General features: G+C 39.9%; 1 protein-coding gene across 5 annotated transcripts in view; it reads right to left on the bottom strand.

Annotated features, from left to right (window-relative positions):
* Rttn (rotatin) overlaps positions 1-16,002 on the bottom strand; it is a 182,290-nt gene extending 166,288 nt beyond the window's left edge. For 2 of the 5 annotated variants that reach the window (XR_008219327.1, XR_008219328.1), the window contains exons 1-9: positions 15,758-16,002; positions 15,276-15,463; positions 14,106-14,283; positions 13,533-13,622; positions 12,464-12,554; positions 10,456-10,570; positions 8,618-8,768; positions 4,792-4,957; positions 2,426-2,607 (exon numbers count right to left, since the gene is read on the bottom strand). Coding sequence is in view for 3 of the 5 variants with exons in the window: in XM_052742734.1 (XP_052598694.1) it covers positions 2,426-2,607; positions 4,792-4,957; positions 8,618-8,768; positions 10,456-10,570; positions 12,464-12,554; positions 13,533-13,622; positions 14,106-14,283; positions 15,276-15,463; positions 15,758-15,788 (1,192 nt within the window). In the remaining 2 variants the exon portion in view is untranslated. Of the gene's footprint in view, positions 1-2,425; positions 2,608-4,791; positions 4,958-8,617; positions 8,769-10,455; positions 10,571-12,463; positions 12,555-13,532; positions 13,623-14,105; positions 14,284-15,275; positions 15,464-15,757 lie in introns of those variants that run through there. The other 3 variants (XM_052742734.1, XM_052742737.1, XM_052742736.1) reach the window with 3 other exon arrangements.
* Positions 16,003-27,682: the final 11,680 nt, after the last annotated feature.

Raw genomic sequence — 27,682 nt, 5'->3', positions numbered from 1 at the left:
ACCAAATAAGCAAATTTAGGGAATGCATTCTAATCACTTCTGTCCACTACCACAAGCTTTAACTTTGTCATAGATGAGTATTTTCACACATAAGTGTCACATAGAAAGCTAATCCTGTACCACAGTAACTAAAAGAATACATGTTCATCCACACTGTATCATATACTATAGGAATACCATCCAATGCTGAGGATGTAGCTAAGTTGCCTAGCTTGCTTGAGGCCCTAGATTCTACTTCCAGCATGGCCTACACCAGGTATGGTAAGGCATACCTCTGATCCCATTAATCAAGAGGTAAAGGCAAGAAGATCAGAAGTTCAAAGTCATCTTGAGCTATGTAGTATGTTTAAGACCAGGCTGGGGCACCTAAGAATCTGTGTAAAAAACAAACAAAACATAACTACCCACAAACACTTCAAAAGATGCTGTGCTAACTAGACATGGTGGTACACACCTGTAATGCCAGTACTTGGTTACATAACCTGTTCTTGGCCTCATTACCAGACCATCTCAAAAGAACAAAAACAACACTCTCCTAAAAGAAACCATTACTCTCCTTTATTTGCTGAGACCAAAAACAAAAACACTTCCAAAATTCTGAGTGAGGCAAAATTTCAAATAAGACTGTCCTATCCTTTATCTTAAAGGTTAATTCCTAATGAATTATTAGTTAAACAAACTCCTGAATCACAGAGATATGCATTCATTTTTTCATTAGCAGCTGGAGCAAGCTCGCTCTGCACCTCTTACAATACTGAACAATTACAAATTATGCAATAATTTACTGCAAAAGGGCAAGGGAACATTTGGAAATTTTTATGTGCAAGATATAGCTTTATAATTATCAATCTGACTTTTTACAGCAAATTAAAGAAAGGTTAAATGGAAAACCATTAGGTCTAAAACTGTTCTTCCCACTCTCCCAGACAAATAAACAAAACCACTTGATGATGTCAAAGTTCAACTCTTCCATCACAGAACACTGTCAGCTCGTGAAAAGCGTGCACTCGCACTCCTGGAAGCCACAGTCTCTACTCTGGCAAGGCAGGGGACAGGGCTCTCCAAGGCACAAATGTTTCCCAAATTTACACCTTCGTTCTACTTTCCTCTCCATCACCTCCAAGCAGGAAAAAACAAAACAAAAGAAACCTTAAAACTTTAACTAGTAATACGGGATTTTTTTTTTTTTTTGATGATTAAACTAACAAGGGCAAAAGTCGCTTATATTTATATCTTGACAAGTTCATCAACTACTAAATGTGGAGGTTTAGGGGTGAGTGCTTGCCTAGAAAACATAAAAACCTGGTTCAATTTCCAATACTGAGGAGGAACATATAGACTCACATAATAAAAATCATTACTGCTTCCACTCCTTGTTTACACTGCAAAATGTTGAAAAGCCTCTGTCTGTTGTTGGCCATCTGACATTAGGTCAGCCTGAAAATCACTTTAAACCCTCGTTTCCTCGTTTGAGAACGTGAGGACAAAACACTACCTACCACTGCTGAAGGAGAAAGTGGGTTGTTGACAAACACAGGATGAAATGCTCATGAAATCAATGACAGAGCAGGCCGGGACTCAACACAGGCCTCACTAATAAACTCTGGTAGAAATCAGCCATTTTTTCACTGTTGTTACTGCTCTTTAGTAAAGCACACTTAGTACATATGAGTAACACGTGACCCAGAATATTTGTGGGTTTCTTTACAGTAAAATATATTGTTATAAAGGTTAGGAATCCAGTTAAGGGGTTTGGTTACCATTTCCTGGCTTATAAGATATAAATGTGGCTAGAGAGATGGTTCAGTAGTTAGGAGCACTTACTGCTCTTAAAAAAGGACCCAGGTTTGGTTCCCAGCACCCACATGATGATTCATAACCCTGTTACTCATTCAAGAGGATCTGATGCCCTTTTCTAGTCTCCATGGGCACTAACCACCGACACTCACACACATAAATATAAATAAATCTTTCTTTAAAAGACAAGAATGTTAAGTAGAGTAACCTCCATGGGCACTAACCACCGACACTCACACACATAAATATAAATAAATCTTTCTTTAAAAGACAAGAATGTTAAGTAGAGTAACTCAAACAGTGACTAAAGAACAACAGCGAATTTTTTTTGCTTGTCGTAATTATCTTTCTTAACTTTTTTCACATAAATCTTATAGTTAGTGTTCATATTTAAAATACAGAAGAAGCCCATGACAATAAAAACCTATGAATAGAAGAGAATATTCTATTTGAGTATCAGCATGGCACTCACATTTAGTAAAGTAAAGAAGGGGAGGGGCTTATTAATTTCTTGGGAAAGGTAAGTAAAAATAGATACTAAAAACTGTAACAGGAAAGAGAAAGAGCCAGTCAGCTGCAGGAGACACATAAACACAAACTGTAGGACCGGGTTTCAGACACAGCTAACCTGTTCTCAGCAGAGGAACTGCTGCCTCCAGGATGGAGATGCAGAACTGAGGAAGACTAAGCTGCTGGAACTGCAGCTCCAGGGCATCCTCTGTTTCCAGCTCCGGCAGATCTACGTGTGCCGCATCCAAAGGAGAACGCACAGATATCCTAGAGTTCACATGAGCATGACTACTACTTCCACTGGAAAGTAAACAAAGTCAGACCTTGAGTAAGGAAGCAACCCTCCAGCAGACTTGCTGTTACCTGCTGCATGGTAGAACTCACACCACTCACAACCACACTGACTCTTGTAAGAATTCTGACAAATTAGACTAAATTCCATATAGAGAGCCTAGATGACACACGAAGGAGTCTGGGATACAGCTCAGTGACATAGCACTTACCTATCATGTACTAGACTAAGAACTGCAACACCACAAAAGAAAACTTGAACATGAAGCAAAAAATACATTTACTTATACCTTGCTTTTCATATTAATGATTCTGAAATACCAGCATTCCCATAGCAGCAAACATGAGCAGCAATAGCCCACTCACTTCTAAAACAAAACAAGTAGGTTTACAGGAAAGCATTGATGGGAGTCAGTCATAAGGATAGAACCAGTTTATAAAGTTGCCAAGGGCTTCTGTGATTTTCAGCCATGGTTCTAAGGAAGCCAATGAGAGCAGCTTGAGAATGGCCTCAAAGACAGCACAGGGAACAGGTCACTTTACTGGTGTGTTCAACATCGTATAATGATTTTGAAAAGGTTTCTTCATTAAAAAAATTCTTACATTGGGTCCTCAAAATTCTGACTTCTGTCATCCACAACTACAGCTGAATCATTGATATATGCTATTAGGACATTTAAAACTGCCCAGATTTTATGCCTATTTCCTTACTTCTTAGCTTCAAGATCCCAAGCATCCCAAAACATGGAAGTAAACCACCCAAGTTTCTCTCAATGTCTGACAGACCCTGTGAGGGAGCTGTACACACGAAGAACCAAGCAGTAATGCATGCCTTACAGCAGGAAAAAGAAAACCTGCAAGTTATCAGCCAAGCACCGACGAGCACGATGCGCTCTTAGCACACGCAGCCACAACACTACCCCTTACAAGTGCCACGGTTTCAACCTGTTGAAAATGCAGGCTTTTCTGTATGTCAATAATAACAATGCCTATCCTATTACAAAACTGTCTGAAGGGGACTAAGAGGTCAGGAATGTAAACCATGTGGTACTAACATCACACTCATAGGCACCTGAATCTGTGTGAGCTTGTTAGGCAGCAGCAGCAACAACCAAGCCAAGACACAGGCTACCTCACTGAACATTGCTTAGGACTATATTCAAGAAAAGGCTACTGTTACAAAATTTATGCCTACTATAAGCTAACAGAAATCCAATGCCATCCCTTCAAGAAAAATTATGAAAAATCTGCATTCACACAGAAAAATGATGCCCCTTGAAAGAGTCCCCATTTAAACAATATTTTCTAAACGTTCCTTTCCAAATATACAGGATTTTAAATTATGATTAGGCTTACAGAAATGTGTATAAAAATACCATTTAAAAAATATGTCAGGGATGGAGAGACAGCTTAGTGGATAAAAACACTTAACCATGAAAGCCTGATGATCTGAGTTAACCCCAAAAACATATGTAAAGATTAAGAAGAGAATCAAATCCAAAGTTGTCCTCTGATCTCCACACATATTGCAGGACATGCTAGCCCCTATCCCAACTCCCCCCGGCAACACACACATACACACAAATTTTTAAATGTATCATTCATTTAAAGCAGTGGTTCTCAACCTTCTTAATGCTGTGACCCCTTTAATACAGTTCCTCATGTTGTGGTGAACCCCCCAAACATAAAATTATTTTCACTGCTATTCCATAACTATAATTTTGTTACTGTTATGAATTGTAATAAAATATTTTTTGAGATAGAAGTTTGTCAAAGGGGTCTTGACCCACAGGTTGAGAACCACTGCTTTAAAGCCATGTTTTGTTTTGTTTTTTAAATAAGTAATATTCTATGTATAACTGATAGAAATAACTTAGTGGATCAAAACCATTTCTTTTTTCTTAAGGAAATAGAAAGAAATAGGTAATACAGATTGGATGCAGAATAGCAAATCAAAGTAAAATGCTGTCAACATGTTGTTTTTGGTAACACACACACAGAGTCAGAGAAAGAATATCAATGTGTTCTGAGTACACAGTTTCAAGGTAACATTTGTTAACCTGCAGATCACAATAACGAAACTATGAAAGACAGCGGTTTAAACAGGCCTACACATAGGGCAATTAATCAAGAGAAGGCAGGAAAGAATGATTCTCTTCTCCTAAAATACAAACAGGTACAGGAGCCAGTCACCTGGAAGACACTGCATCCCAGTCCTGACCATCTCCTCGGGGCCTCTGGCCTGTACGCCCAACTACAGAAGGCCGAGGACTGCTGCTTCCTGGAGACGGGTGTGGGGAATGGTAAGTACCTCTTGTTTCATGACAGTAAGACAGAGAAGAATTCTGGGAGATTGTATCTGGAGAAATAAAGAAATATAATTACCCCTTAGTAGAAATAGGCTTCTGATAATGAGATTATATCCAACAGCTTCCAGAAAAAATAACAAGAGACAGAATGATTCTGCAAGGACAACATTCAATGAAAAAACTCAACCTTTCCAGCGAGTACTCACACAGTACATTCCTGACATGACTAAGAAACTCTGGGTAGTGGCAGCAAGACTGTGAAGCAGAACAACACTTGGTAACACCTCCCAGCTTTAAGCTCTCAAAGCACCCCTGCCTTGAACCACATGCAAACATTAAACAAAATGAAACATCAATCTAAACATGAGCTAAAGCCATAAACACTAAATAGAAAATCCTCAAGGCAATGAATTCTTAGATATTGAAACCAAAAACAAACAACAAAGTAAAATAGATAAACCAACTTTATCATATTTTAAAATTTTCATGTACCAAAATATATTACAAGAAAGCGTAAGTAAAGACAAAAAACAGAGTGGGAAAAATATTTGCAAAGTATATGTATCTAGTAAGGGTTTAATATTCTGAACATATTAATAATTCCTAAAACTCACAATAATAATAAAGAACCAACTGAAAAATAGGCACGGATTTTAACAGCCATTTCTCCAAAGAAGACATACAAATAACAACCAGCACATGACAACCACTGGGGAGTCTGTCATCCACTGTTAGTGTTTGGAGACTCAAATAAAAAGGACAGTGATAAACCACTTGGCACCTATGAAACGTTATGATGAAGAGCAAGAGCAAGCATAAATGAGTAAATACAACGTGCTAAAGCTTTATGCAGTGTTATAGAAATGTAAAATAATGCAGCTACCACGAAGGGCTTATAGACTTTCCAATGCTAAAGAAAGACCTAGCATATCATCTTCCATTCCTACATACACAACAGACTCAAACACACACACGTAGGACACGGTTTGCTGACACATAATTCAAGGTATACACAACACACATGTCCCTCAAAAGATGAATGAATAAACAAAATAGGACACATACATACAATGTAAAATTATTCAGCAATAGGAAGGGATAAAATACTGATATATGTTATAATAAAAACATAGTTTAAAAATATTACAAAGAAAATAAGCCAGACACAAAATGACAAATTCTGTATGATCTCACGTGTATTTAGAATAGACAAAATTCACAATAAAATTAGAGGTTACCAGGGGGTTTAGAGAAAGAAGAAACAGGGAGTTATTACTTAATGCCTCTCTTCAGGGTAACAAAAAATGTCTACAGAGAGCTGTAAAACTGTGAGCATTAAAAACATTTTTTTAAAAAAGCCATAATTACATTTTATGTTATAAATGCACGTGAGTTGAGCATGGTAGTGCACACCTTTAATCCCAGCACTCAGGAGGCAGAGGCAGGGGGATCTCTGTGAGTTCAAGGCCAGCCTGATCTACAGAGTAAGTTCCAGGACAACCAGAGCTACAGAATAAGACGCTGCCTCAAAATAAAAAAAAAATCAAATAAATAAATAAATGTGCATGTACTCACATGTATCTGTAGATAAGACACATGATAGTGAAAGAAGACATAACAGCATTTCATATCACATATGTATATGTATTTACAAACAGCTATAGATAATAATAAACAGATGACAGGTACACAGATACACTGATCGATGATGGATTTACAAGGGCGAAAACATTAACGCCTCGCACTTCTCACAGTACTTCAGGAAGTATGAATGCTTAACCTCTCTCATCTCACCTCACTTCCTTGTACCTGGTTCATGACACCCTGCTCTCACTGGCCATGTTTGCCTTGCTCAAGCACATTATCCTCTTGGCCTCAGGCTCTGACTTCCCCTGGAATACTCTTCTTGTAACTCTTCAAGAGGAAGACAACTATTTATCTAAAGGAAGTGGCATCCTGTCCTATCACATCATGTTTTTATTTCCTTAGAGCACTTCTTGTTAGAAACAAACCTGGTTTTCATTATCTTCCTCAGCTTTCTAAAATCAAGACTATAAGTATTGGGCTGCTCGGTCAGTGCTACCTACCCAGAAGAGACACAGAAGCATATATGAATAGATAGCTGATCTTCAGTTAATACTAGAACTCTTTCTCTAATAAAGTATGGGGGGTCCAGCTCTCTGGGGTCATTCACAGAAAGCCATATCCCATGAATATAGCGAGAGCCCACAGCCTTTAAAACTATAGTAATTGCAACGTTAAGTACAAATACTCAAGTAGCAGAGGATAAGTGAAGTTCCCAAGTAAAGAAGACTGTAAAGCAGGGTAACAAATGACTGGAGTTTCGTATTTGGCTTTCAAGGCACAGTGTGTAGGCTCACAGCAATCAGGTTGTAGAGGTCATTCCGCTTAGGCCAGCCTGTACCCCACCTGCCCACTAAGTGGCACTTTTCCTATGAAAAGCCTGTGGCTGCCAGCACATCTACAGATGCTACAACTCAAAAAACACAAACAGGGTTTTGATAAAATACAAATCAGTGTTTTTCAAACAAAACAATTTGTTAACACAATATATACCTTGTATTAAAATTCCCTAAGTCCCACATGAATTGTCACAGTCCGAATCCTAATCCCCAGGACCATAAGGACAGAGAATCTGGAACTAAACCGAAAAGCACCTGCAAATGTCTAAGGAAGAAAAGTCACCACAAAGAAGCTTCAGAAAATGGGACTTCTGCTAAGCCAACCTTAAGATGAAAAGCCAGAAGGCTCAGAGGGGAAACATGACAGAAAAGGGAAGGAGACGTGGCGTGAGGGCAGCCAGAATACAGGACGGACAGTGCAGCAGTAAAGAACACTTGCTGCTCTTCCTCAGGACCCAGGTTTGGTTCCCAATACCCACATCGGATGCATCACATGTATCTATAACTCCAGCTCCAAGGGATCCAAATCTATGGCTTCCTCAGGTACCTGTACTTATGTGCAAATAGTCACACAGAGACATAAAACTACATATTATTAAAAAGAATAAAAATTAATCTTTGAAGAATAATTTTAAACCATCTGCAAAGGAATATATATTCGTATATAATTTTCTCAGAAAGTTATGAACCATGAATGACTTGACTTCCTGTCGTTAGAATTCCATTGACCTTTCCTGACCTATTTTATGAGCCTGTAAACCCATACAATGCACCTTATAAACTCATCTAGGAAAGAGAAGTTCTTTGGATAAAAATAAGTATACTAAAACATTTTACCTGATATTTTATCAAGTCCTTTGAGCAATTTATCTTCAAAAGCCACCAACATCACATATGTAGCCATTGTTAAGACCCTTAAATCAAATCTCTTTAAGCTAGCACCAACCTTTGGAGGTGTGCTTATTATTTTATTAATAAGAACTTTTAAGATTCCTGCTACAACTGTCCTTCAGTGTGTCTCTTTCTTTCTTAGTGCCCACACCTAAATCTTTGTGAAAGTCTTTCTCGTAGCAACTCCAACTTTGCTTTACTTAAAAAAAAAGGGGGGGGGGGGCTGGTGGTGGTTCTGTTACTTGCCTAGCTTCTGTTCCAGGATCCGATAACATTTTAGGAGTGGGAATTTGTACTGTGAAATGCATACACAGTAAACTTTCAGGTGCAGTGAACAGTTCAAGTGCAGAAGAAGATAAAGAATATCACTATCTGGTGAACAGATAAGCCAAGTACCTTGTTTATTTGAGAAAAGGTTGGGGTCTCGGTAAAAGTTGAGTCTGTTTCTTAAACACGTGCACAGCTGCTGCAAACAGGATACCGACTGTAACGCCACGCGATGCTTCCCATCTCCTGCAAAGGCCAGCTTCACCAGACACAAAAGACCCTGAGATGGGAGAGTCACAGACAGTCACAGACAGCTTAACTCCAAAGAACGACGTAGCCAGGCTTGGTGGGCAGGTCCAGGATTCTAGCACTTGTTAGGTAGAGGCAGGAGGATCATCACAGCTTTAAGGCAGCAGTCTGATCTGCACAGCAAGTTCCAGGACACATATAACAGGATCTAAGTTTTTTTGTTTTGTTTTGTTTTGTTTTTAATTAATGTTTTTAGAACTACATGCAAAAAGAAAAAAGGATGTGGCACTTAAGTTAGGAAAGGTGAATAGTCAAAGAAGAATTAAGGTTGCAAATTTTGATAAAATAAGAAACTAGGGCCAGAGGGTCAAAACTCTTGCCACACAAGCCTGACACCCTGAGTGTGATGCCCAGAATTCACAACAAGTAAAAGGAGGGAATCAACTCCACAGGTCAAGGTGTGCCACATGCCTGCTGCAGTACCAGCTGCTCAGAGGCCAGGACACCTGAGCCCGTGAGTCTGAGGCCAGCCCGGGCAACATAGCTAGGCCTCACCTCAACAATTTGCAAAAGCTGACTAGGGCTGGTGAGATGGCTCACCAGTTAAGAGTACTTGTTGCTCTTGCAGAGAACCTAGGTTCAATTTCCAGCACCCATATGATGGCTCACAACCATCCATAACTCCAGTTCCAGGGGACCTGATGCCCACTTCTGACCTCCATGGGTACCAGGCACACGAGTGGTGTGAAGACACACAGATAAAACACTTATACACATAAAATAAAAAATAAAGAAATGAAAGTAATAAAAAGAGTGACTAAAGTAGTGTTTCCTATTTCTAATATCTGTAGAACACCCCATCTGGGAGAAGGAAAGTCCCCTTGCACTACGAAGCACACAGAATCACAGCAAGTCCTTTGCACCTCACACATTTGTGTGCATTTTAGGCTTTGGTCATGAACAGCTGTTTCTTTTGTTTGCATTTGCCATCTCTGATGGAAGGTGCCCACAGTGCTAGTCACTGAGGTCCACTCAGCGTGAGTAAGGACTGAGAGCTCAGGTATTACCAGATGCTATGGATATGTCACGATGCCCACCTGAATCTCTATCTACTGGAGAAGCAACAGACTGCACAAAGGGAAAGCGCGAATCAATACTGCTCATTGATAACATACTTCTCCAGCATTATGCCCTAAGCATAAGATACTCAAAGGTTACTGCTGCCTACCCCTAACTTCCAAAGGTTATTCTCTCCCTTAGATTACCCATAAATTGGTCTGGTGAGATGACTCAGTGGGTAAAGGCATTTATCATGCAACCTGGTGACCTAAACTTGATGGCCAGAACCTGCAGCAAGGTTGAAGCAGAGAATCAACTCTACAAAGCTGTCTTCTGACCTCCACTTGCACACTTTGATATTCGTGTCAACACACACAACAAGAAATTTAAGACTTCAAATTTAAAAAAGAAGATAATCTAAAAATGACAATTTGAAAATAGACAAACTTGGTAGAACAACAAACTACTGTCCACTAAAAGAACTATAACTATCCAGATAAATTAGAGAGAAAGCAGTTTAAATAACTCAGTGCTTCATTTTTTTCAATATATTAATACAAGTTTTCTTCCTAAAGACTATTACTCTGCCATGCAATTTGCTAGTATGTAGTGAGATAAATTGTACTGTTTTAAAACCTAAAGCAATTACAGATACTTACCTGAACAATCCTTGGTCTCTGAAGGAAAATCTCAGCAGGAAAGTCTTGCATGATCACGTCCTTCAGAAGCTCACATGTGTTCCAGATCAGGGTGTGGTTACTACTTCTCAGAGAGCTAAAGACAACAGAGTTAGACATCAGAAAGAGTCCACCTATGCCTGCCCATGTCAACTAATGGCATGTCTCCAGTACACCTTATGCCTAGCAGCAGCAGCACTTTTCCCGGGCATGCATTCTCCATCTTTCCGCAGTGAACTCTGAGGAGGAGCTTCTTCCATATACCTGCACTTTGTGATGTGGTGAGAGTGCTCACTGGCTTTGATTCTCCACCAGAGCACACTCAGGAACAGGAGCTACATCACATTAACCCCTGAGTGTGAAGACTATCACAGTTCTACCAAATGGGACTGGTGTGGTCAAACACAACTTTCTAATTAAAAGAAAAAATAACAGCCTGTATAGTGGTAATTTCATGGAATTCGATTATTTAGTCATCTTCCCTATTCTAGGCATCTTATCTCACACCCCTCAGTTTCTATCTACCTGAAGAGCAGCAATTGTATACAATCCACCTCAAGAACTCAGCTGGAGTCAGTCCACCTCTTCCTTAGGTACTGACTCACAACTAATAAAGCATCCCCAACCCTTTTTAAGGTGGGCACTACCTCTTCAATATTTTGCCCTAAGAAAATGATGGGAGCATTATCAGAAATCATCTGTATCTTGCCTTAACTCTTTCAAATTTGATTTTTCACCTAAATTCACACCTTATCAAAAGAGGCAAGCAACTCATTTATTGTGAGTTGTATGAAATTGTACCAAGTGAATATGGATAATAAAAACACTCTCTGGGACTGGAGAGACAAGTCAGTAGTCAAGAGCACATGCTGCTCCTGCAGAGGACCCACATTCAGTTCCCAGCACCCACATTACTCAGTTCACAACCACCTGTAACTCCAGCTCCAGGGGACTGGATGACCTCTTCTGGACTTCTCTGGCACATGCACTCACACATGCACAAACCCACACTCAGACACATATAATTAAAAATACAAATAAAACTTTCTCAATTTTTAATATTTAAGATTGGGTCTCAATATGGTGCCCTGGCTGGCCTCAAACTTACCAAGATCTACTTGTCTATTTCTAAAGAGTACTTGTATTAAAAGTGCTTTCCAATATGATCAGCCCTAAAATAAACCAAACAAAGCTCTGCAAACTTTTATATATCAGCCCTCTACTTCTGAAAGTAATAAAATCAGTACACACTAGAGAAGATCAACACAGTTATGTCCAACCTTCTCAACAGTGGTAAGTTTTTCTCCTAATGGAGCCCACATTTTAAAATATATTCTACCAAAAAGATTACTTATGTTTAATTTTTCCATTGTTCTTCATGAAGGACACAGGAAATGGGCAATCAATCTACACAATAAGAGATTGCATGTCATGAAAGAGTATGTAAGATTCCAACCACAAATAGAAACTGGGTAAGCCAGATGTACAGTGCATGTTTATCACCACAGCGCAGGAGAGGAGCAAAGTACAGGGAGGAGCCAGTACGTCCAGGTCATCCTTGATGACAAGTAGTGAGTCTGAGGCCAGCCTAGACTACAGACACCCCATATGGGGAAAAAAATGGACAGGTAAACTGCTCAAAGATATAGACGTACAATAATTTTCTGTCTTTCTTTTTTGAAATACTGAAAATTGTACCTCTTTTAAACACTTGTGACCATTTCCAGATGAAAACCAATGGTGCTAACTATCAGATTTTTATGGCTACAAAGAATCAAAAAGACCTGCACTACATCAGAACTGTACCTTTCTTTTTTTTTTTTTTTTTTTTTTGGTTTTTCAAGACAGGGTTTCTCTGTGTAGCTTTGTGCCTTTCCTGGATCTCGCTCTGCAGCCCAGGCTGGCCTTGAACTCACAGAGATCCGCCTGGCTCTGCCTCCCGAGTGCTGGGATTAAAGGCGTGCGCCACCACCGCCCGGCAGAACTGTACCTTTCATTGGAGGAGAGAACATGTCTATCTGTTGTGGTCAGGGGTAGCCAAGGAAATACAGAAAACTTCAGCCACTTCACAGTCGAGTTTCCTGTTAGAGGAACAACAAACATCAAACATGACAGTGTGCACATAATATCTATAAGCTGTAAGATGAAATTAACCTTTTCCTCCCAAGTTGCTTTTGGTCATGGTTTTATCACAGCAATAGAAAACAAATTAATGTTAAGTCACCACAGAGAATCATCAGGAAGGTCTCTACAACAGAAGTACAAGAGCAGAAACCAGACATAGGACAACCACACACAGAGACCTGGAAGAGAGAACACTAAACCACAATGCTCTAATCTTATGTCAACTGGCTGCTAGACAAATAGTGATGACAAGGAAGCTACGCTGACCACAAGTCTCCAAGCAGAACAACTGATTTGTTGTTACCATTTCATAAGCTGGAGAATGAATAAGACCACCCACGTACCATTCACGGCACAAACCTGACAAGAACCTGTGTTCAACAAGCACTAACTTGTGATATTTGTGTATGCTCTAACAAATAAAGTGTGCCTCAGATCAGGGGCAAAGCTAGCCACTTGTGACCCATAGAGGCCAGGTAGTGGTGGCCCACACCTTTGATCCCAGCACTAGGGAGGTAGAGACAGGAAGTGATATGGCTGGGTGGAGAGAGGAATATAAGGCGGGAGGAGACAGGAGCTGAGTGCCCTTCTGGCTGAGGATTTCATGGAGGTAAGAACTAGTAGCTGGCTGCTCTGCTTTTCTGATTTTTCAGCATTTGCCCCAGTATTTGGCTCTGGGTTTTTATTAAGACCAATTAGAATTCGTGCTACACTAACTCCTAGTGACAGTACCATCACCTGCCTACAGTGGCTCGAATACAGTTACTGAAGCATAAAATCTGACCACACAGACTCAAAAGCTAGTACAATGCAAATGAAACATTAAATTTTGTGCTAGAGTTTTCCAGTTTGACCACAACATATCTTCAGAGCAAGGAAGAAGAGTCCATTGATCCTCTTATTTACCAGTCAAAAACCTCCCTACATATACATACCTACTGGCCCTGGTGGCACTTCCATCTGCTGGAAACTACTTTTGTCTTGGGAGAAATATCCTGTTAGAACTTCGGGTTGTTGTGACAATTCTGAAAAGAAAATATATTAATTACTGTGTTATCAATTCACCTGATAAAATAAAAATTATTTATTTTAAATCATATTATTTTCTCTCAATCTTTCAATAATTATTAAAACAAACAAAAAAAGCAATCTAGTTTGTTCTCTGAATATTGTATCTTCCAAAACAAGAAAAAAATGACTGTTCACATAGATATACACACACACATACATACACAAATTTTTTTTTTTTTTTTTTTTTTTGGTTTTTCGAGACAGGGTTTCTTTGTGTAGCTTTGCGCCTTTCCTGGAACTCGCTTTGGAGACCAGGCTGGCCTCGAACTCACAGAGATCCGCCTGCCTCTGCCTCCCGAGTGCTGGGATTAAAGGCGTGCACCACCACCGCCCGGCTATACATACACAAATTTTATTACACAAATGTAATAAAGATTTTAAAGAAAATACACAGCAAAAATATTTAACAACATTGAATACAGAAAAAAAAAAGTTACCGATTTGATCAGTTTGGTAAGTGGCAGAACACAGTACAGGAACTTCTGAAGGAAGAACAAAAAGTCCATCAAGAATGCCATCAATCTCAGCCTGTATTGCTGGCTCCACATGTGGACGGAGCTTAGATAAGAACTCCACTGCACCAAGGTCAATCAAGTGTTGGACCGCTGGGGGATACTATAGTAAAAGAAAAAGTCTTAAGAATAGCCGTGAACACGGAAATGTTCTAAACTTCATTTTACCACAATCAAAACATAGTTATTTTGGTAAATCAAACATTCCGTGTTTTGAAAAACAAATTCTGTACTGCTGTGCTCTAGAGTAAACAACTTCCATGAATCAAACATAAAGTAAAAGAGACAAACTTGAGAGTCATCTTAAGAGAAAGAAGCCAGGACTCTGAGCACTAAAAATACACACTACCAATTCCTCTTTTATTTTTAAATGTTGTATTGTTGATATGGTCACCTTAGAAAATGGGTTTCATTATTATGACACTTTTATACATATTCATCATTGTACTTTGTCTCACCAACACACACACACACACACACACACACACACACATACACACACCACTGGTTGGCCCCTGCCTCATAAGCTCTCTTCTACTTCCAAGTCTTTCTTTTATACATAAAGTAAGTTACTTTTCTCTACTGACACTTTATCCTATCCCTACTGTAAATCAAGATGCCAAAGTCATTAGAATTCCTCCATGAGGACAATGATTTAAAGGTATAAAAAAACTGAACTTATACTGACATTTTGACATTGGTCTTGACAACTAAATTACTCTTTAAAGAAGGTACAGGAACAGAAACCATTGTTTTTAATTGAATCGCATTATATGCAATGTTAATTAAACTATTTAAATGTGTTTCTTTTAATACTGAAATGTCTAAATTAAACATTAAACATCAGAAAAAAATTTAAAAAAAAACAGGCAGCAAATAATCAGAAATAGAAGATACAAGAACTTAGTAGTTCTACTTCAGGGTACAGCACAATGTGAGATTGGGCTATTACAACAAATGACCAACAGTATATATCCAGGTGAATTAAAATTCAACACCTCTGGTTGTCTTCAAAGTTATTTGAACTCTCATGTATGTCTTTCAATAAATGCTACATTTAATTTTGACCCTGGTTGCTTTACTCCAAAACGTTACCTTAACCAATCTGCTTAACAAGTTCAGAACCTCCTCTTTCATTGGGACGGATGGGAAATTGAACCATTCGAGCAAATGGAGAAAAAGCAACCTTTCCTGAATCAGGTCAGCATAGCAGATCAAATTGTGCTCGATCTTGCACAGGATACTTTTGAGGGCGCGTTCCCTGATCTCCACCAGCTGATGGCCTGTCAGAGAAGTTGGCACAAAGTAATTTTATCTCCCAATTCTGAAGACAACCCACCCATAACTTATTCTAAATGTGCGTGATTTACTCTGGAGACAATCCGGGGGGAAATTAAGTGTTCGGGAGGCCGCAGGTGCGCTAGAAACAGCAAGGATTACAGTTTGAGCAAGGTCCGCGGGTTGTTCTGGGCAAGCAGGGACTAGGAGCGGTGACCGCGTGACCCCATCACCGGAACTTAGCACCACCACGCCCAGACCCGAGGGATCCTCCGACCCTGGGCAACAAAGACAGTTACCAAGCTTCCTGATGAGCCCCGGCAGAACCATCTCGTCGCCACAATCTGCCGCCGGAGAATTAAACTGTCGCGCCACAACCTCCGTCCATAATTTATGTCCCCCGGAAACAGACGATAGGAACAGAGGTTCCGCGATGTCTAAGCTAGACACCCCTTGAGGTTAGAGCATTAGGTGAAATGTTCCCAATGCTTCTGTCCACATAAGGGTACAGTCTCTATAAGTTACTACTGCTCATTCCCTAGACCACAATCTTGGCTCTAAGAAGCCGGAATGAAAAAGGTGTCAAGGGGAGGTAGAATCCTCTTCCGCCAACGTGCATGTCGGGAGTTGTAGTCCTGGTTCAGCCCCCCCCCCCCCCCCCCCCCCCCCCCGCTCCCTGCAAGAGTTCCGGGTTTCAGGCGCGGGCTCTGTAGCGGGAGTCTAGTCCCTGGCAGCAGCCCAGGGCACTGCTGCTCTCTTCCTCTGAGAGGGGTTTGTTCAGACCCTGACAATCTGAATGTATGGCTTCGAGAGCTTGGGTTTTGTTTCTTAAAGTTGCCCTTCCAACTCTTTCCCTGATTATTAAATGACTAAAGCTGTAAAACGGAACTGCAAAGTTCTGCAGCGTCTGGGAAATCTCATCTCAGGTATACACAAGGCACAAAACGGGGAGAGGGGGACGGGCACAAGAGACAGAGAGAGAGAGGGACGGACACAAGAGACAGAGAGAGAGAGGGAGAGAGGGGGAGAGGGAGAGAGATTTTTCTAACATGCACTGTAATCAGTCTCAACGAAAAGAAATTATAAACGATAGCAAGCGAGAGGACACAATTACATTTATGAAATGATTTGCATTTTAGAGAGTTGTTTTTTGTTTTTTTAGTACTGGTCTGTTCAGTCTCCCATGGAAGGGAGGGAATGTCAATCAAGATAGCTAACCCATCCTTTTTCTATCTGTCTTTCTCCACCCCCCCACCCCCCTTGGCAAAAGAACAAATTTAAAAATCCGAGAAGTACCGATCCAAAGTCACACCAAATAGTAAGTAAAATTAAGGAACTAGTCTTATGTTTCTTGCCCCCATTAGAACAGTGCTGCGTGTGTGTGTGTGTGTGTGTGTGTGTGTGTGTGTGTGTGTGTGTGTGTGTGTGTGTTACAGTTAGATAAAAAAGTGAAACGAGTTGAATCTCCGATAAACAGAAAATGTACTAAGCCCAAAAAATAGAAAGAAGAAATTCCTACCACAGAAAGCCATACCATCACAAAGAAAAGGATTCGGAGGATATGTGGCAGATGCAAAGAAAATGAGAAAATCATTGAGGTCAGTTTACTGGGAAGAAGAAAAGGATAGGAAAGTTGCTGCTAAGTTTCTGAATATTTTCAATTTGCATTTCCAGTATTCCTCCCAACTTTTCTAGCCCCACAGCAGCTGACCAGTACTAATGAAAACACAACATACAACACCTTCTAGCTCCTATGGAAGATTCTTCTGTTCAAATCTCAAATCACAAGTCAAATGGAAATCTCAAATTAGGCAAAAGATAGCTCCCTCGGTGTTGGTGGTTTAAGTTCCAAGGAGTTCAAAAACAGGGCTGTACATAATCTTATACAGCCATAGCCAGGCAACATTTCCAGTGAAAGAAAATGAATGCATTCTTTTCTCATTTTTTCATATGAGTAACCAACCTTGTTGGCTTTGGGAGAATACCCTTCTCAAGCCTCCAACAATTAATTGGAATCCTCATTTATTTATGAAAACAATATATAAAAAGAGCAAACAATAAAGATTCCTAAATAAACAAGGCTCGATCCAACAGATATGTAGAAGTTATTTCTTGTCTCTCCGGCAAGCTTATGTTCTGTGTCTTTCAAAAAGTTACCCAAATGCCACCCTATGTTATTTAAGAATAAAGGTCACGCCGGGCGGTGGTGGCGCACGCCTTTAATCCCAGCACTTGGGAGGCAGAGCCAGGCGGATCTCTGTGAGTTCGAGGCCAGCCTGGGCTACCAAGTGAGTCCCAGGAAAGGCGCAAAGCTACACAGAGAAACCCTGTCTCAAAAAACCAAAAAAAAAAAAAAAAAAAAAAAGAATAAAGGTCACAATTTATTAATAAAACTGGTCACTAGGAAGGAAAAACGGTTGCAGCCTGAGGTTTCATTCCCCACTTTTGAATTATCCAAATCAAGCACCATAACTTCGTGCCATGAATTCACACAATATTTAATTTATAAAAGCAGCATAAAATTCTAGCTTATCCTCCCAACACAAAAATAGAAAGCTGATAAATATTTTATGCCATTTTGAAGTGGCAGGATTGAAACAAAATATGATTGCATTTCTAAGAGCAGACCCACATGGATTTAAGTCTTGCTTCCATTATACAGTTAATACAAATGCTTCTTAATTACAGAAACAAATAAGTACAACCACAATTAACTGGCTATCCGAACCAGTTCATCAATACAAGTCTTTAGAAAAGAGTACTTTTTTTCAACAAATGGGATAACTAAGTATTCACATGGGAAGGAACAAATGTGTAGTCATACCTTACACTATGTGGATAACTGTCCAGAATGTGCCAAAGAACTAACTTATGGACTGAACTATGAAATTATTAGGAAAAGTATCAGCTATAAGTATTTATAACCGTGAACTAAGAATTGTTTTCTTAAATATAGCATCAAAATCACAAGTAATGAACAAGACTGATTGATCCTCAAAAAAATTTCTTTGTGTTTGTGAGGACATTACCATGAAAATGAAAAGACAGTCCACAGAACATGAGAAAATATTCACAAATCATGTATCATGTAGAGATCTGTTGTCCTGGATTTATTTTTCAAATTCTTATGACACAACAGTAAAATGAACTCAACAAGAATTCAACTTAAAAATGGGATAAAAATCAGAATAGACCTTTCTCCAAGAAGATACATAAATGACCAACAAATGCATAGAAAGGCCCCAACATGAGTCAAGAAGACAGAATTATGCTATAGCTGCTTCAAAAAAGGAGAGACATAGTATCTCTGGTGAGCATTTGGAGAAACTGGAAACCTCAGACATTCCTTTTGGAAATATAAAGTGGTGGAGGATTATGAAAAATAGTCAAAAATGTAAGCCTAGAATTACCATGCAGCCTAGCAATTCTACTCCTGAATATATACAAGTGTCCCTTGTCTGTGTTTTTATGTCTTAGACTCCAAAATAATTCTAAATTTCTCATTGTTATGAGAAGCATGATGAAATATCATACTGCCCTGTTCCATCCCACCCAAAATGTGAGGCACCCCCTTGTCTACCAGCTCCACACCATGTATACAGCCTTCCCACTCAGTCCTTAGTAGCTGCCTTGGTTATAAGACAAATTATTGTGGTATCACATGCTTTTGGTCAAGTAACCCTTATGTAATAATAGCCTAACACTATATCACAAAGTCTGTGCCATTCACCTCATGTCATTTCATCGTGCATGTGTGCACTGTATCCATTCACATCATTATAAGAAGGGTAATTGCATTAAGGAAGTATTATGAGAGAGACCACATCCACATAACTTCCTGGAATATATTATTATAATCAATGTTTTATCATTTTTGTTAATTTATTACCCTGGTTTATGAGTTAAAGTTTGTCAGATATTTATATGTAGATGTAACCAACCATCTTATTAAATAAGAAACACAGAGCCAATGCAGAGATGAAAGCCAAGAGGTCAGAGCAATAGCTAAGAGCTCAAAACCTTACCCTTCACTGTCGCTGTACCTCTCCGAAAGAGAGCTACTTCCTGTGTCTGTCTTTTTTTTTTTTTATAGAGTTTCTGTTCTGCCTTCTCATTGGTTGTAAACCCAACCACATGACCTCCTAGTCACTGCCTGTCTGTTCAGACCTCCAGGTCTTCTATGGTTGGTATTGAGATTAATGGCATGTGTCTCCAATGCTGGCTGTATCCTTGAACACACAGAGATCTGCCTAGCTCTGCCTACCAAGTGCTAGAATAAAGGAGTGCACCACCACCTCCCAGCTTTTGCTATGGCTTGCTAATAGCTCTGATCCCCGGGCAACTTTATTAACATACAAATCACATTTCAGTACAAATAAAATATCACTATATTTATAGATATCAAAGCTACAGTAGAGGAAACCCTGGTACAAATAGGAGTTAGTATTGTTTGAGGTTTCAGACTTCCACTGAAGGTCTTCCAATGTGTTGCTCACAGATCATGGAGGGGGGAACGGAGGGGACACTACTACATACCAGAGAGAAAGGAAAACAAAACACTTCTTCAGCATTACTGTTTACCATGGAGACCCACAGAGGCTTCCCAATGAGACCTTACTCAAGGTCCAAGAATCTGAGCTTGCTTTACTCAGCAGCGCTGCATAATGGGATGATTTGGCCATGAGCATGGTTACTAGGTGTTTTGAAGGGTCTGTGCTTGCCTGTACGTGTGCTTTGATCTCAAAAGGGGAAGGTCTTTTGCCTCGTCCCTTGGTATTCTATAAAAAAGCCCTTTGGAATAAACCTTGGGGTGACTGGGTATTGACCGAGGGACCTCCTGAAGCTATCCTGTGTCTCTGTCTTTCTTATCCTCTCTTTTTATCTTTCTATCTATTATTTCCTCATTCCTGTCTCCTCCCCCTCAAGAACCCTTCAACAGGTCAGAGCTAGACTCAGACAGACTCCCACAGTTTACAAAACTGAAAACAATATCTATCCATTAAGGAATAGATAAAATATAGATCGCCCATCCCATAGGATATTATTCACCTGAAATAAGGATTGAAGCAGTTGCTTAACATAGCAAGGATGGGACCTTTACAATGCTATGTTTATGGAGAAGAAAGTCATGAAAGCCTAGCTGTTGTACTTCCACTCAAAGGTATATGGGTCAACTCAGGCTGATGTCTCATAAATTGGGTGACTTAAACAAAGAATATTCTCCAAGTTCTGGAAGCTGAGAAGTACCAGAGAAGGCACTGAGAGTGCTTTCATTGAGAATGCCTTCCTGACCTTCCCTCAGTGCATGTCCAGAGAGAGACCTCTGGTGGCTCATCTTAGTGTTACATTTGAGACCTCATTCTACTGTAATTAACTCCTCTGTGTCCCTGTGTCTAAAGACAGACTTGTTAGGGGTTAGGAGTTTAACAAGTGAAGGTGGGGATTATAGACGAACTTACCTCAGTTCGTAACAGTTTTAAATACCTAGAAAAGGGAAACTCAGAGATCTGGAAAACAAAGTGTTGGCTGCTAAGGGGTGGGTAGGCAGGGAGGAGAGGGAGTGAGCATACTGCCTCCTTTTTTGGTTGAAGGGAGTATTCAGGAGGTAGGTAAGTGATGACTACATGGCAGTGTGGCTGTTGGAGATGCTAGTGGGTCAGAAAAGAGCAATTTTTGACTAGGATGTGGAGGACTTGCAAATCTCTTACTCGGTTAATGGAAATGTAAAATGTTGCAGCCATTCTGGAAAACAGTCAAAAGATCTTCAAAAAGACAATCTAGTATCATTAGTTCCAGAATCTAGTATAAGACCACCAGTCCCAACTCCCACGTTTGATATGTTTCATCAAAATGAAAGCATATGTAGTAATTATTTGCAAGATCCTGAAGGGGAGAACAAGCAGATGTTTATTAATTTATGAATCTATAAACAATGGATGGCTATGGTGTGGAATAAACCTTCTGTACGTTGTAAATACATATTGCTCGCATTGGTTAATAAGAAGCTGACAGGCTGGTAGCTGGGCAGGAAGTATAGGTGGGACAGCCAAACACACAGAACTCTGGGAGAAGGGAGGGCGGAGTCAGAAAGATGCCAGCCAGCCACCGAGGAAGCAGGATGTATAGAAGATGAGGTAACAAGCCATGAGCCACGTGGCAAAGCGTAACTAGAAATATGGGTTAATTTAAATGTAAGAGTCAACTAGTAACAAGCCTGAGCTATCAGCTGAGCATTTACATCCAACATAAGCTCATGTGTTTATCTGAGAGCGGCTGCGGGACAGGAAAACATGTCTACATGGGTAGAAAGAATAAATTATACCTATACAAGTATCATAAAATTTTAACAGTTAAAAAGGTTCCAGGTGTGGTGGTGATGCATACCTTTAATCCCAGCACACACAAGGCAGAGCCGAGCAGACCTCTGTGAGTTTGAGGCCAGCCTGCTCTGTGTAGTGAGTTCCAGGATTGCGAGGGCTACATGGTGACCTGTCTCAAAAAGAGGTGGATGAGAAGCTAAGTGAGAAGCTTAGTACTCTAAGGTGAGTACTAAGTGAAACAACATGCTAAGTAAAGAAGCCAGTTATAAAATCCTGTATGTTTGACTGGGGAGATGGCTCAGTGGGGAAAATACTTGTCATGTGAGCCTGAGGATCTGAGTTCAAATCTCCCAGCACCCATGTCAAAGTCAGGCACCCTGGAGTGTAGTAGTAACCACAGCACTGGAGGAGTAGAGATGCTGACCCCTGGCTTGCTGGCCGGTCATCCTAGCCAAATCAGTAACTCCAAATTCAGGGAGAGACCCTGTCTTAAAACATGAGGTGGAATGTTACTAGAGAAGATACTCAACATTGACCTCCAGCCTACAAAACACACACGCATGCACTCACATACCACCATATGTGATTACATGTTGTGAAATGACCGACAATGGAGACAGAGTATAGCTGTTGATTGGATTCTGGGGTCATTAGGAAAATGGAGTGACACTTGACAAGAGGAGGGGATTTCTTTTGAAATGAAGATGTTCCCAGATTGCCAGTGGTGATGGCAGTATATAGTTGTAAACATATTAAATACCATTAAATTATGAACTTCAAGTTTAGAGACTGTCTAGTATATAACTCATCTCTCAAAAAAATTTCACAAAAAGAAATGCAGTGGGGTATTAATATAGAAACAAAATTTCATTTTCTAAACAACCTACTTTGTATCAACACCAAGACAGAATGTGAAAGAAAATCAATTTTCTGAGAATGTGTGAGACTTAACTTTCACCCTCTAGTGGCAGGGAGATTCAGGCCTTCCAGCGTGATGTGTTAAACAGGTCCATGTGTTCATGTCACAGCCATTTTCCTAGTTTTCTCCAGTGCTTGCAAATGTGAGACGTTTCTGTCCCATTTCTCTTTCTCCTTCCAGCTGGGGTGACTCTAAGACACACTCTACAGTCATCTCCATTGAAAATGACGTCTGTGTGTGTCTTCTTTACAGACAATGAGATCCAATTAGTTAATGATAGAAAGCCCTCGATGGAGAGTGCCATGTAAATTCAAAGTAATATTGATGTCATGTTCAGTCACTTTTCAGCATGTACAGTGACATGACCTCCTCATGACAGTTAGAGTGGACAGATGCATGATTCCAGGTAGAAGGTACTTCCAGAATGAAGAGAAGCGAAAGAATCATTCTTAGCGGCCCAGCACATAGACAGATGGGGTTTTTCTGTGATCTCCATGGCTTTCATGCTAGTAGTATCTTCTGCCCCATTTTCAACAATAACCAGCCTTCACTTGGGCTCCAACTGAATGTAATCTCCGCAGTGAAGTTCAGGCCCTGACTCTGACTTTGAGCCTGCTGAGTCTAAGTAAAATTCAATTCTAGTCATTTCTATAGAATGTTCTTTGTTACTGTAGATAATTTTCCATGTTGCCAATGGATTTGAAATTCAAAGTGCTGTAAATCTTGTATTAAGTTTCGAAGGTAATCTTGTATGTCACTCGGATAAACTGAAACAGTTATAACATGTTAACTTTCAATTGACAAAAGAGTCTCTGGGGCTCTCCTCTCCTAGAACCAATATCCATAATCTAATAATGCTTTTTATTTACTGCAGTTTCAGACACCACATAGGCCTAATAAGTTTGGCCCTCAAAAGGCCTATATCTCTAACTACTTGAAGACTTCCCCATCCTTTTCTTTTCTGGCTAGCTCAAACTCAGTCTGTAGCTGAGAATGACCTTGAACTCCTGATCCTCCTATATGCCCCTGCTTATGAGTGCTAAGATTATAGGTGTGCAGGACTATGCATGCTGAAGACTGAACCCAAGACCTTGTCCATGCTAGGCAAGTACTTTGCCAATTGAGCTATATTTCCAACCCACTTTTCACAGGAAGATGCTCTGTGATAAATAATGAGTTAATATTCTAATTGGATAAACAAATAAGATGCCTATTGATGCTGAAGTAGGTCATTTCTGTTAGGAAGTGAGATTTAAAGTCATTAATCATAAAAGAAATAATCATATTTGAAAAGAGATTTTATGAAGTTGGATTGTTTTAATATGTGTGTTTTCTAAATCCAAGCACTAGGGACAGTTGACTTTAAAACTAGTCCTACTGAGGGCTCTGTGATTGTCAAGTCTAGATCCATTCTATTCATTTGCATCCTCCAATCTTATCCTCGTATTTAGCTTCACTGAATCTCAACAGCAAACAGTCCACTTGATCATATCTCCATTTCCTCCTTTTGAGATCCAGACTCAGCATCTTTACTTGAACTTCTCAGAGGCATCTTGAGCTCAATCCACTACAACAGTCTTCTTTAATCTGAATATCATGGAGTGGTGCCAGACAAACCTTGGAAGGGTGTTCATGCCTCTCCAAAGTACAAATATCTCCAAACCCAGCATTGATAAATACTATCACTTTTATCCCTAACATGTCTCTTTTATACAGTTCCTCAATCCTTATCCTCCAGAGCCATGTTAGTCTCAACCTCTAAAACAACAAATTTCTCTTGCTTGGGTTACTTGACCACCTAAATTGTGGATTTACATAAACCCCTTCAGAACAGTTTACCACAAGAAACCATCACAAGCTTGTGAAGTATAGCTCAGATGTTATTATATCACCCCTCCATGGTCCATGGGTTAAAATACTCAGTGGCTTCCCATGATTTTGGAATAGAGGTGTCACTGAAGATTCTGTTCCAGACAAAGACCAGCCCTTTCTCTAAGTCCTCTCATGGTGTTCCCACTGGCTGTATCTCACTCACTCCAGTATTATTTGAAGCTCTGACTTTTCCTATATATATTTTTTTAATGCATGCCCTTCACACAGTTTTGGTTTTTGCTTGAAATACTCTTTTATCCCAGTTTTGTCATGAATTTCTCCTAACTTGTCCTACCTTCTGAGGTTCTAATGTTATCTCTACATAAAAACCTTTTCTCCAGACATGCGGTTTACTCACAGCACAATATAATTCTACTTTGGGGTCCATCACACTTCCAGCTTTACAATTATTCATAGAGTTTACATTTTTAATTAGTGTGTGTGTGTGTGTGTGTGTGTGTGTGTGTGTGTGTGTGTGTGTGTGCAGTGCTCCAATGGATGCAAAAGACAACTTGGAGGAGTTGGCTCTCTCCATCCATTCTTTGGATCCCAGGCATCATACTCAGGTCATCAGGCTTGGCAGTAGGTCCTTTCCCTGCTGATCCTTCTTGCCAGCCTTTATGTCTCTTCTTACAAAGACTAATCCATCCCCAAGGGCTTGATTTTCAGACCTCATAAACTCCCAAGGGCTTACCTTCAAATTGCTATCACATGAGGGTTAGGGCTTTAACATATGAATTTGGGGTAAGGCGCAGGCTAAAATGAAAAAGAGAAAAATAGTCTAGACATTTCTCCAAAGACATTATACAAAATAGCAAATAAGCACACAAAAAGATATTATTATACATGACTAGTCATTAGAAAAATGTATTACAAAACCACAAAAAAAATCTGGAGAAAGCTCAGTGGGACAGTGCTTGCGTGTGTAAGGCCCTGGGTTGGCTCCCCAGCACCACAGTGTGTCAGCATTTTTACACACTCATTAGAAGTCAAGTATAAAAATAAATGCAAAATAACAAGTGTTAGCAGTAAAGTAGAGAAGTTGGAAGATATGGGTACCTTTAAAGGAAGTGTAAAATGGTGTAGCCACTATGGAAAAAAGTATGGCTACCTCTCAAAAGTAAGAAGATGTAATTATCATTTGATTTAGCAATATCACTCTCGGCATATACTCAAAAGAATAAAGGCAATAGCTCAAGTGGATACGTGTAAACCTTTGTTCTCAACAATATTATTCAAATAGCCTCATGTAGAAGAAATGAAATTGTCCATTGGCAGATGAGTGGGTAAACAAAATGTGGCCTGTATATATAATGAAATATTATCCAGCCTTAAAATTGAATTCTGGCAATGCTACAGTGTCAACAAACCTCCACTATATTATGATAAATAGAATTGCCTCTCATAAAATAACAAGTTCAGTTATTCTGACAAGATTAGGAAATAGAAACTGGCGAAGCGATTCAGGACAAAAACCTCAAAAGATTCTTGTCCTGTCCAGAAACTAAGAATGCCCTTCGTTCTGTCCTGACTTGAAGCCAGGAAGGTCAGAAGGGGCCTCTGGCTCCTATTCTTGATTCTTGTGTTCTTCTGTCTTTACTCTTTCTGGATGAGCTTTACTGCTTAAAAGCCATGTTAGGCTGAGACTGAAATTGAGAGATACCTGGACTCCTCTTGAATGGATCAACTGGACTGAACACCTCCCCATACCTCAATCCAGTTTCTGCTATAAGACCTATAACAGCCCCTAGAAAAGTAATTCAGTAATGCCCCATTTTTGGAGAGCCGCTCTGGCTACACAGCAACTCTGCCTTCCTTCTTTCTCTTAAACACTCTCCCTACCCCACCTATAACTCTACAATGAAATTCCTCTCTAAACTCAGCCTCCTGTTGTCCATGAAATTCACACTTCAAATTTCCACTGACTTGGTGGAAGCCATCAGTGCCAAACTTGGCAGAAGTTTTGTGTGACCACTGGCTTCTGGCATCTTAACTCTTGAGTGAAAGCCCACCTAAAGCTAGGAAGTCTGCTTGCCTACTTACCCTCAGTGAGCATTCCCCCTTCCCCATTTCAACTCTACTTATAGTATATGAAGTTTTTAGAATAGTAAATTCATAGAAACAGAAGACAGAATTTGTGCAAGCTAGAAATACAGGGAAGTTAAGGAGGCATGTAAAGAAAAGGGAGTCTCAAAGCTCAGATTTGGCTTACATTTTAGTGGCTAAAAATCATAAATGTCAGCACAACTGGAAAACAAAAACAAAAATACATTGCTATGAAGAACATCTATATAGAGACAGTGCTTCTTTTCTGAACACTATCTCAAACAAGAGGATTAAAGCAGCTCAAGAGCCATGCATAATACCAGAACATTTATGACACTCAACTTTAACCATCGTCAGAGTGGTCTCATTCATAGACTCGAACAATGCACATTACAAAACATCTTACAATTTCATTTTCTTTTCAAAAATATTTTATTTTTATGTGTATGAGAGTTTCGCCTGCATGTATGTCTGTGTACCACTTGCATGCTTGGCACCCACTGAGGCCAGAAAAGGGTTTTGGATCACCTAGAACTGGATCTACAGATGGTCGTGAGCCGCCAAGAGGATGGAAGGAATCAAATTCAGGGCCTCTGGAAGAGCAGCCAGAGCTCTTAACCACTGAGCAATCAATTTCATTTTCAAAGGGGCATTCTTTAAGATGTAGCTAGAAAGTGACTCAATGGTAAAGAAACAGCCAGGGCTTCCTGTATTAAGGGTGAAGACCTGTTTTACAACCTAAAAAAGACCAGCCTGGAGCTGAAATGTGACTATTAATGATTGGAGTGGTTAACATTGTTAGTTTGACAGAATCTAAAATTACCCGGGAGACAAGCCTCTGAGAATGCTTGTGCAGAATTGTCTGTATTTGGTTAACTCTGGGCATTCCTGTGGTGGATTACCTAGATTAAAATAGCTTCTGTGCATGCCTGTCAAGGATTACATAATCAGAAGCTATAGGTCTTGTCTTGCTAACAGGTGGCACCACTGGTTGGTCTGAGGTCCTAGACTTAACAAAAAGGAACTTGTGAGCTGTGCACAAGCAGTTATCTCTCTCTTCTTCCTAA

This window comes from Peromyscus californicus, unplaced genomic scaffold (genome assembly GCF_007827085.1).
Source record: "Peromyscus californicus insignis strain IS unplaced genomic scaffold, ASM782708v3 Scaffold_17__1_contigs__length_78620276, whole genome shotgun sequence".
In the NCBI taxonomy this organism is placed as follows: domain Eukaryota; kingdom Metazoa; phylum Chordata; class Mammalia; order Rodentia; family Cricetidae; genus Peromyscus; species Peromyscus californicus.
The sequence above is the reverse complement of the archived record's forward strand: the minus strand, read 5'-3'. Positions and strand labels throughout refer to the sequence as shown.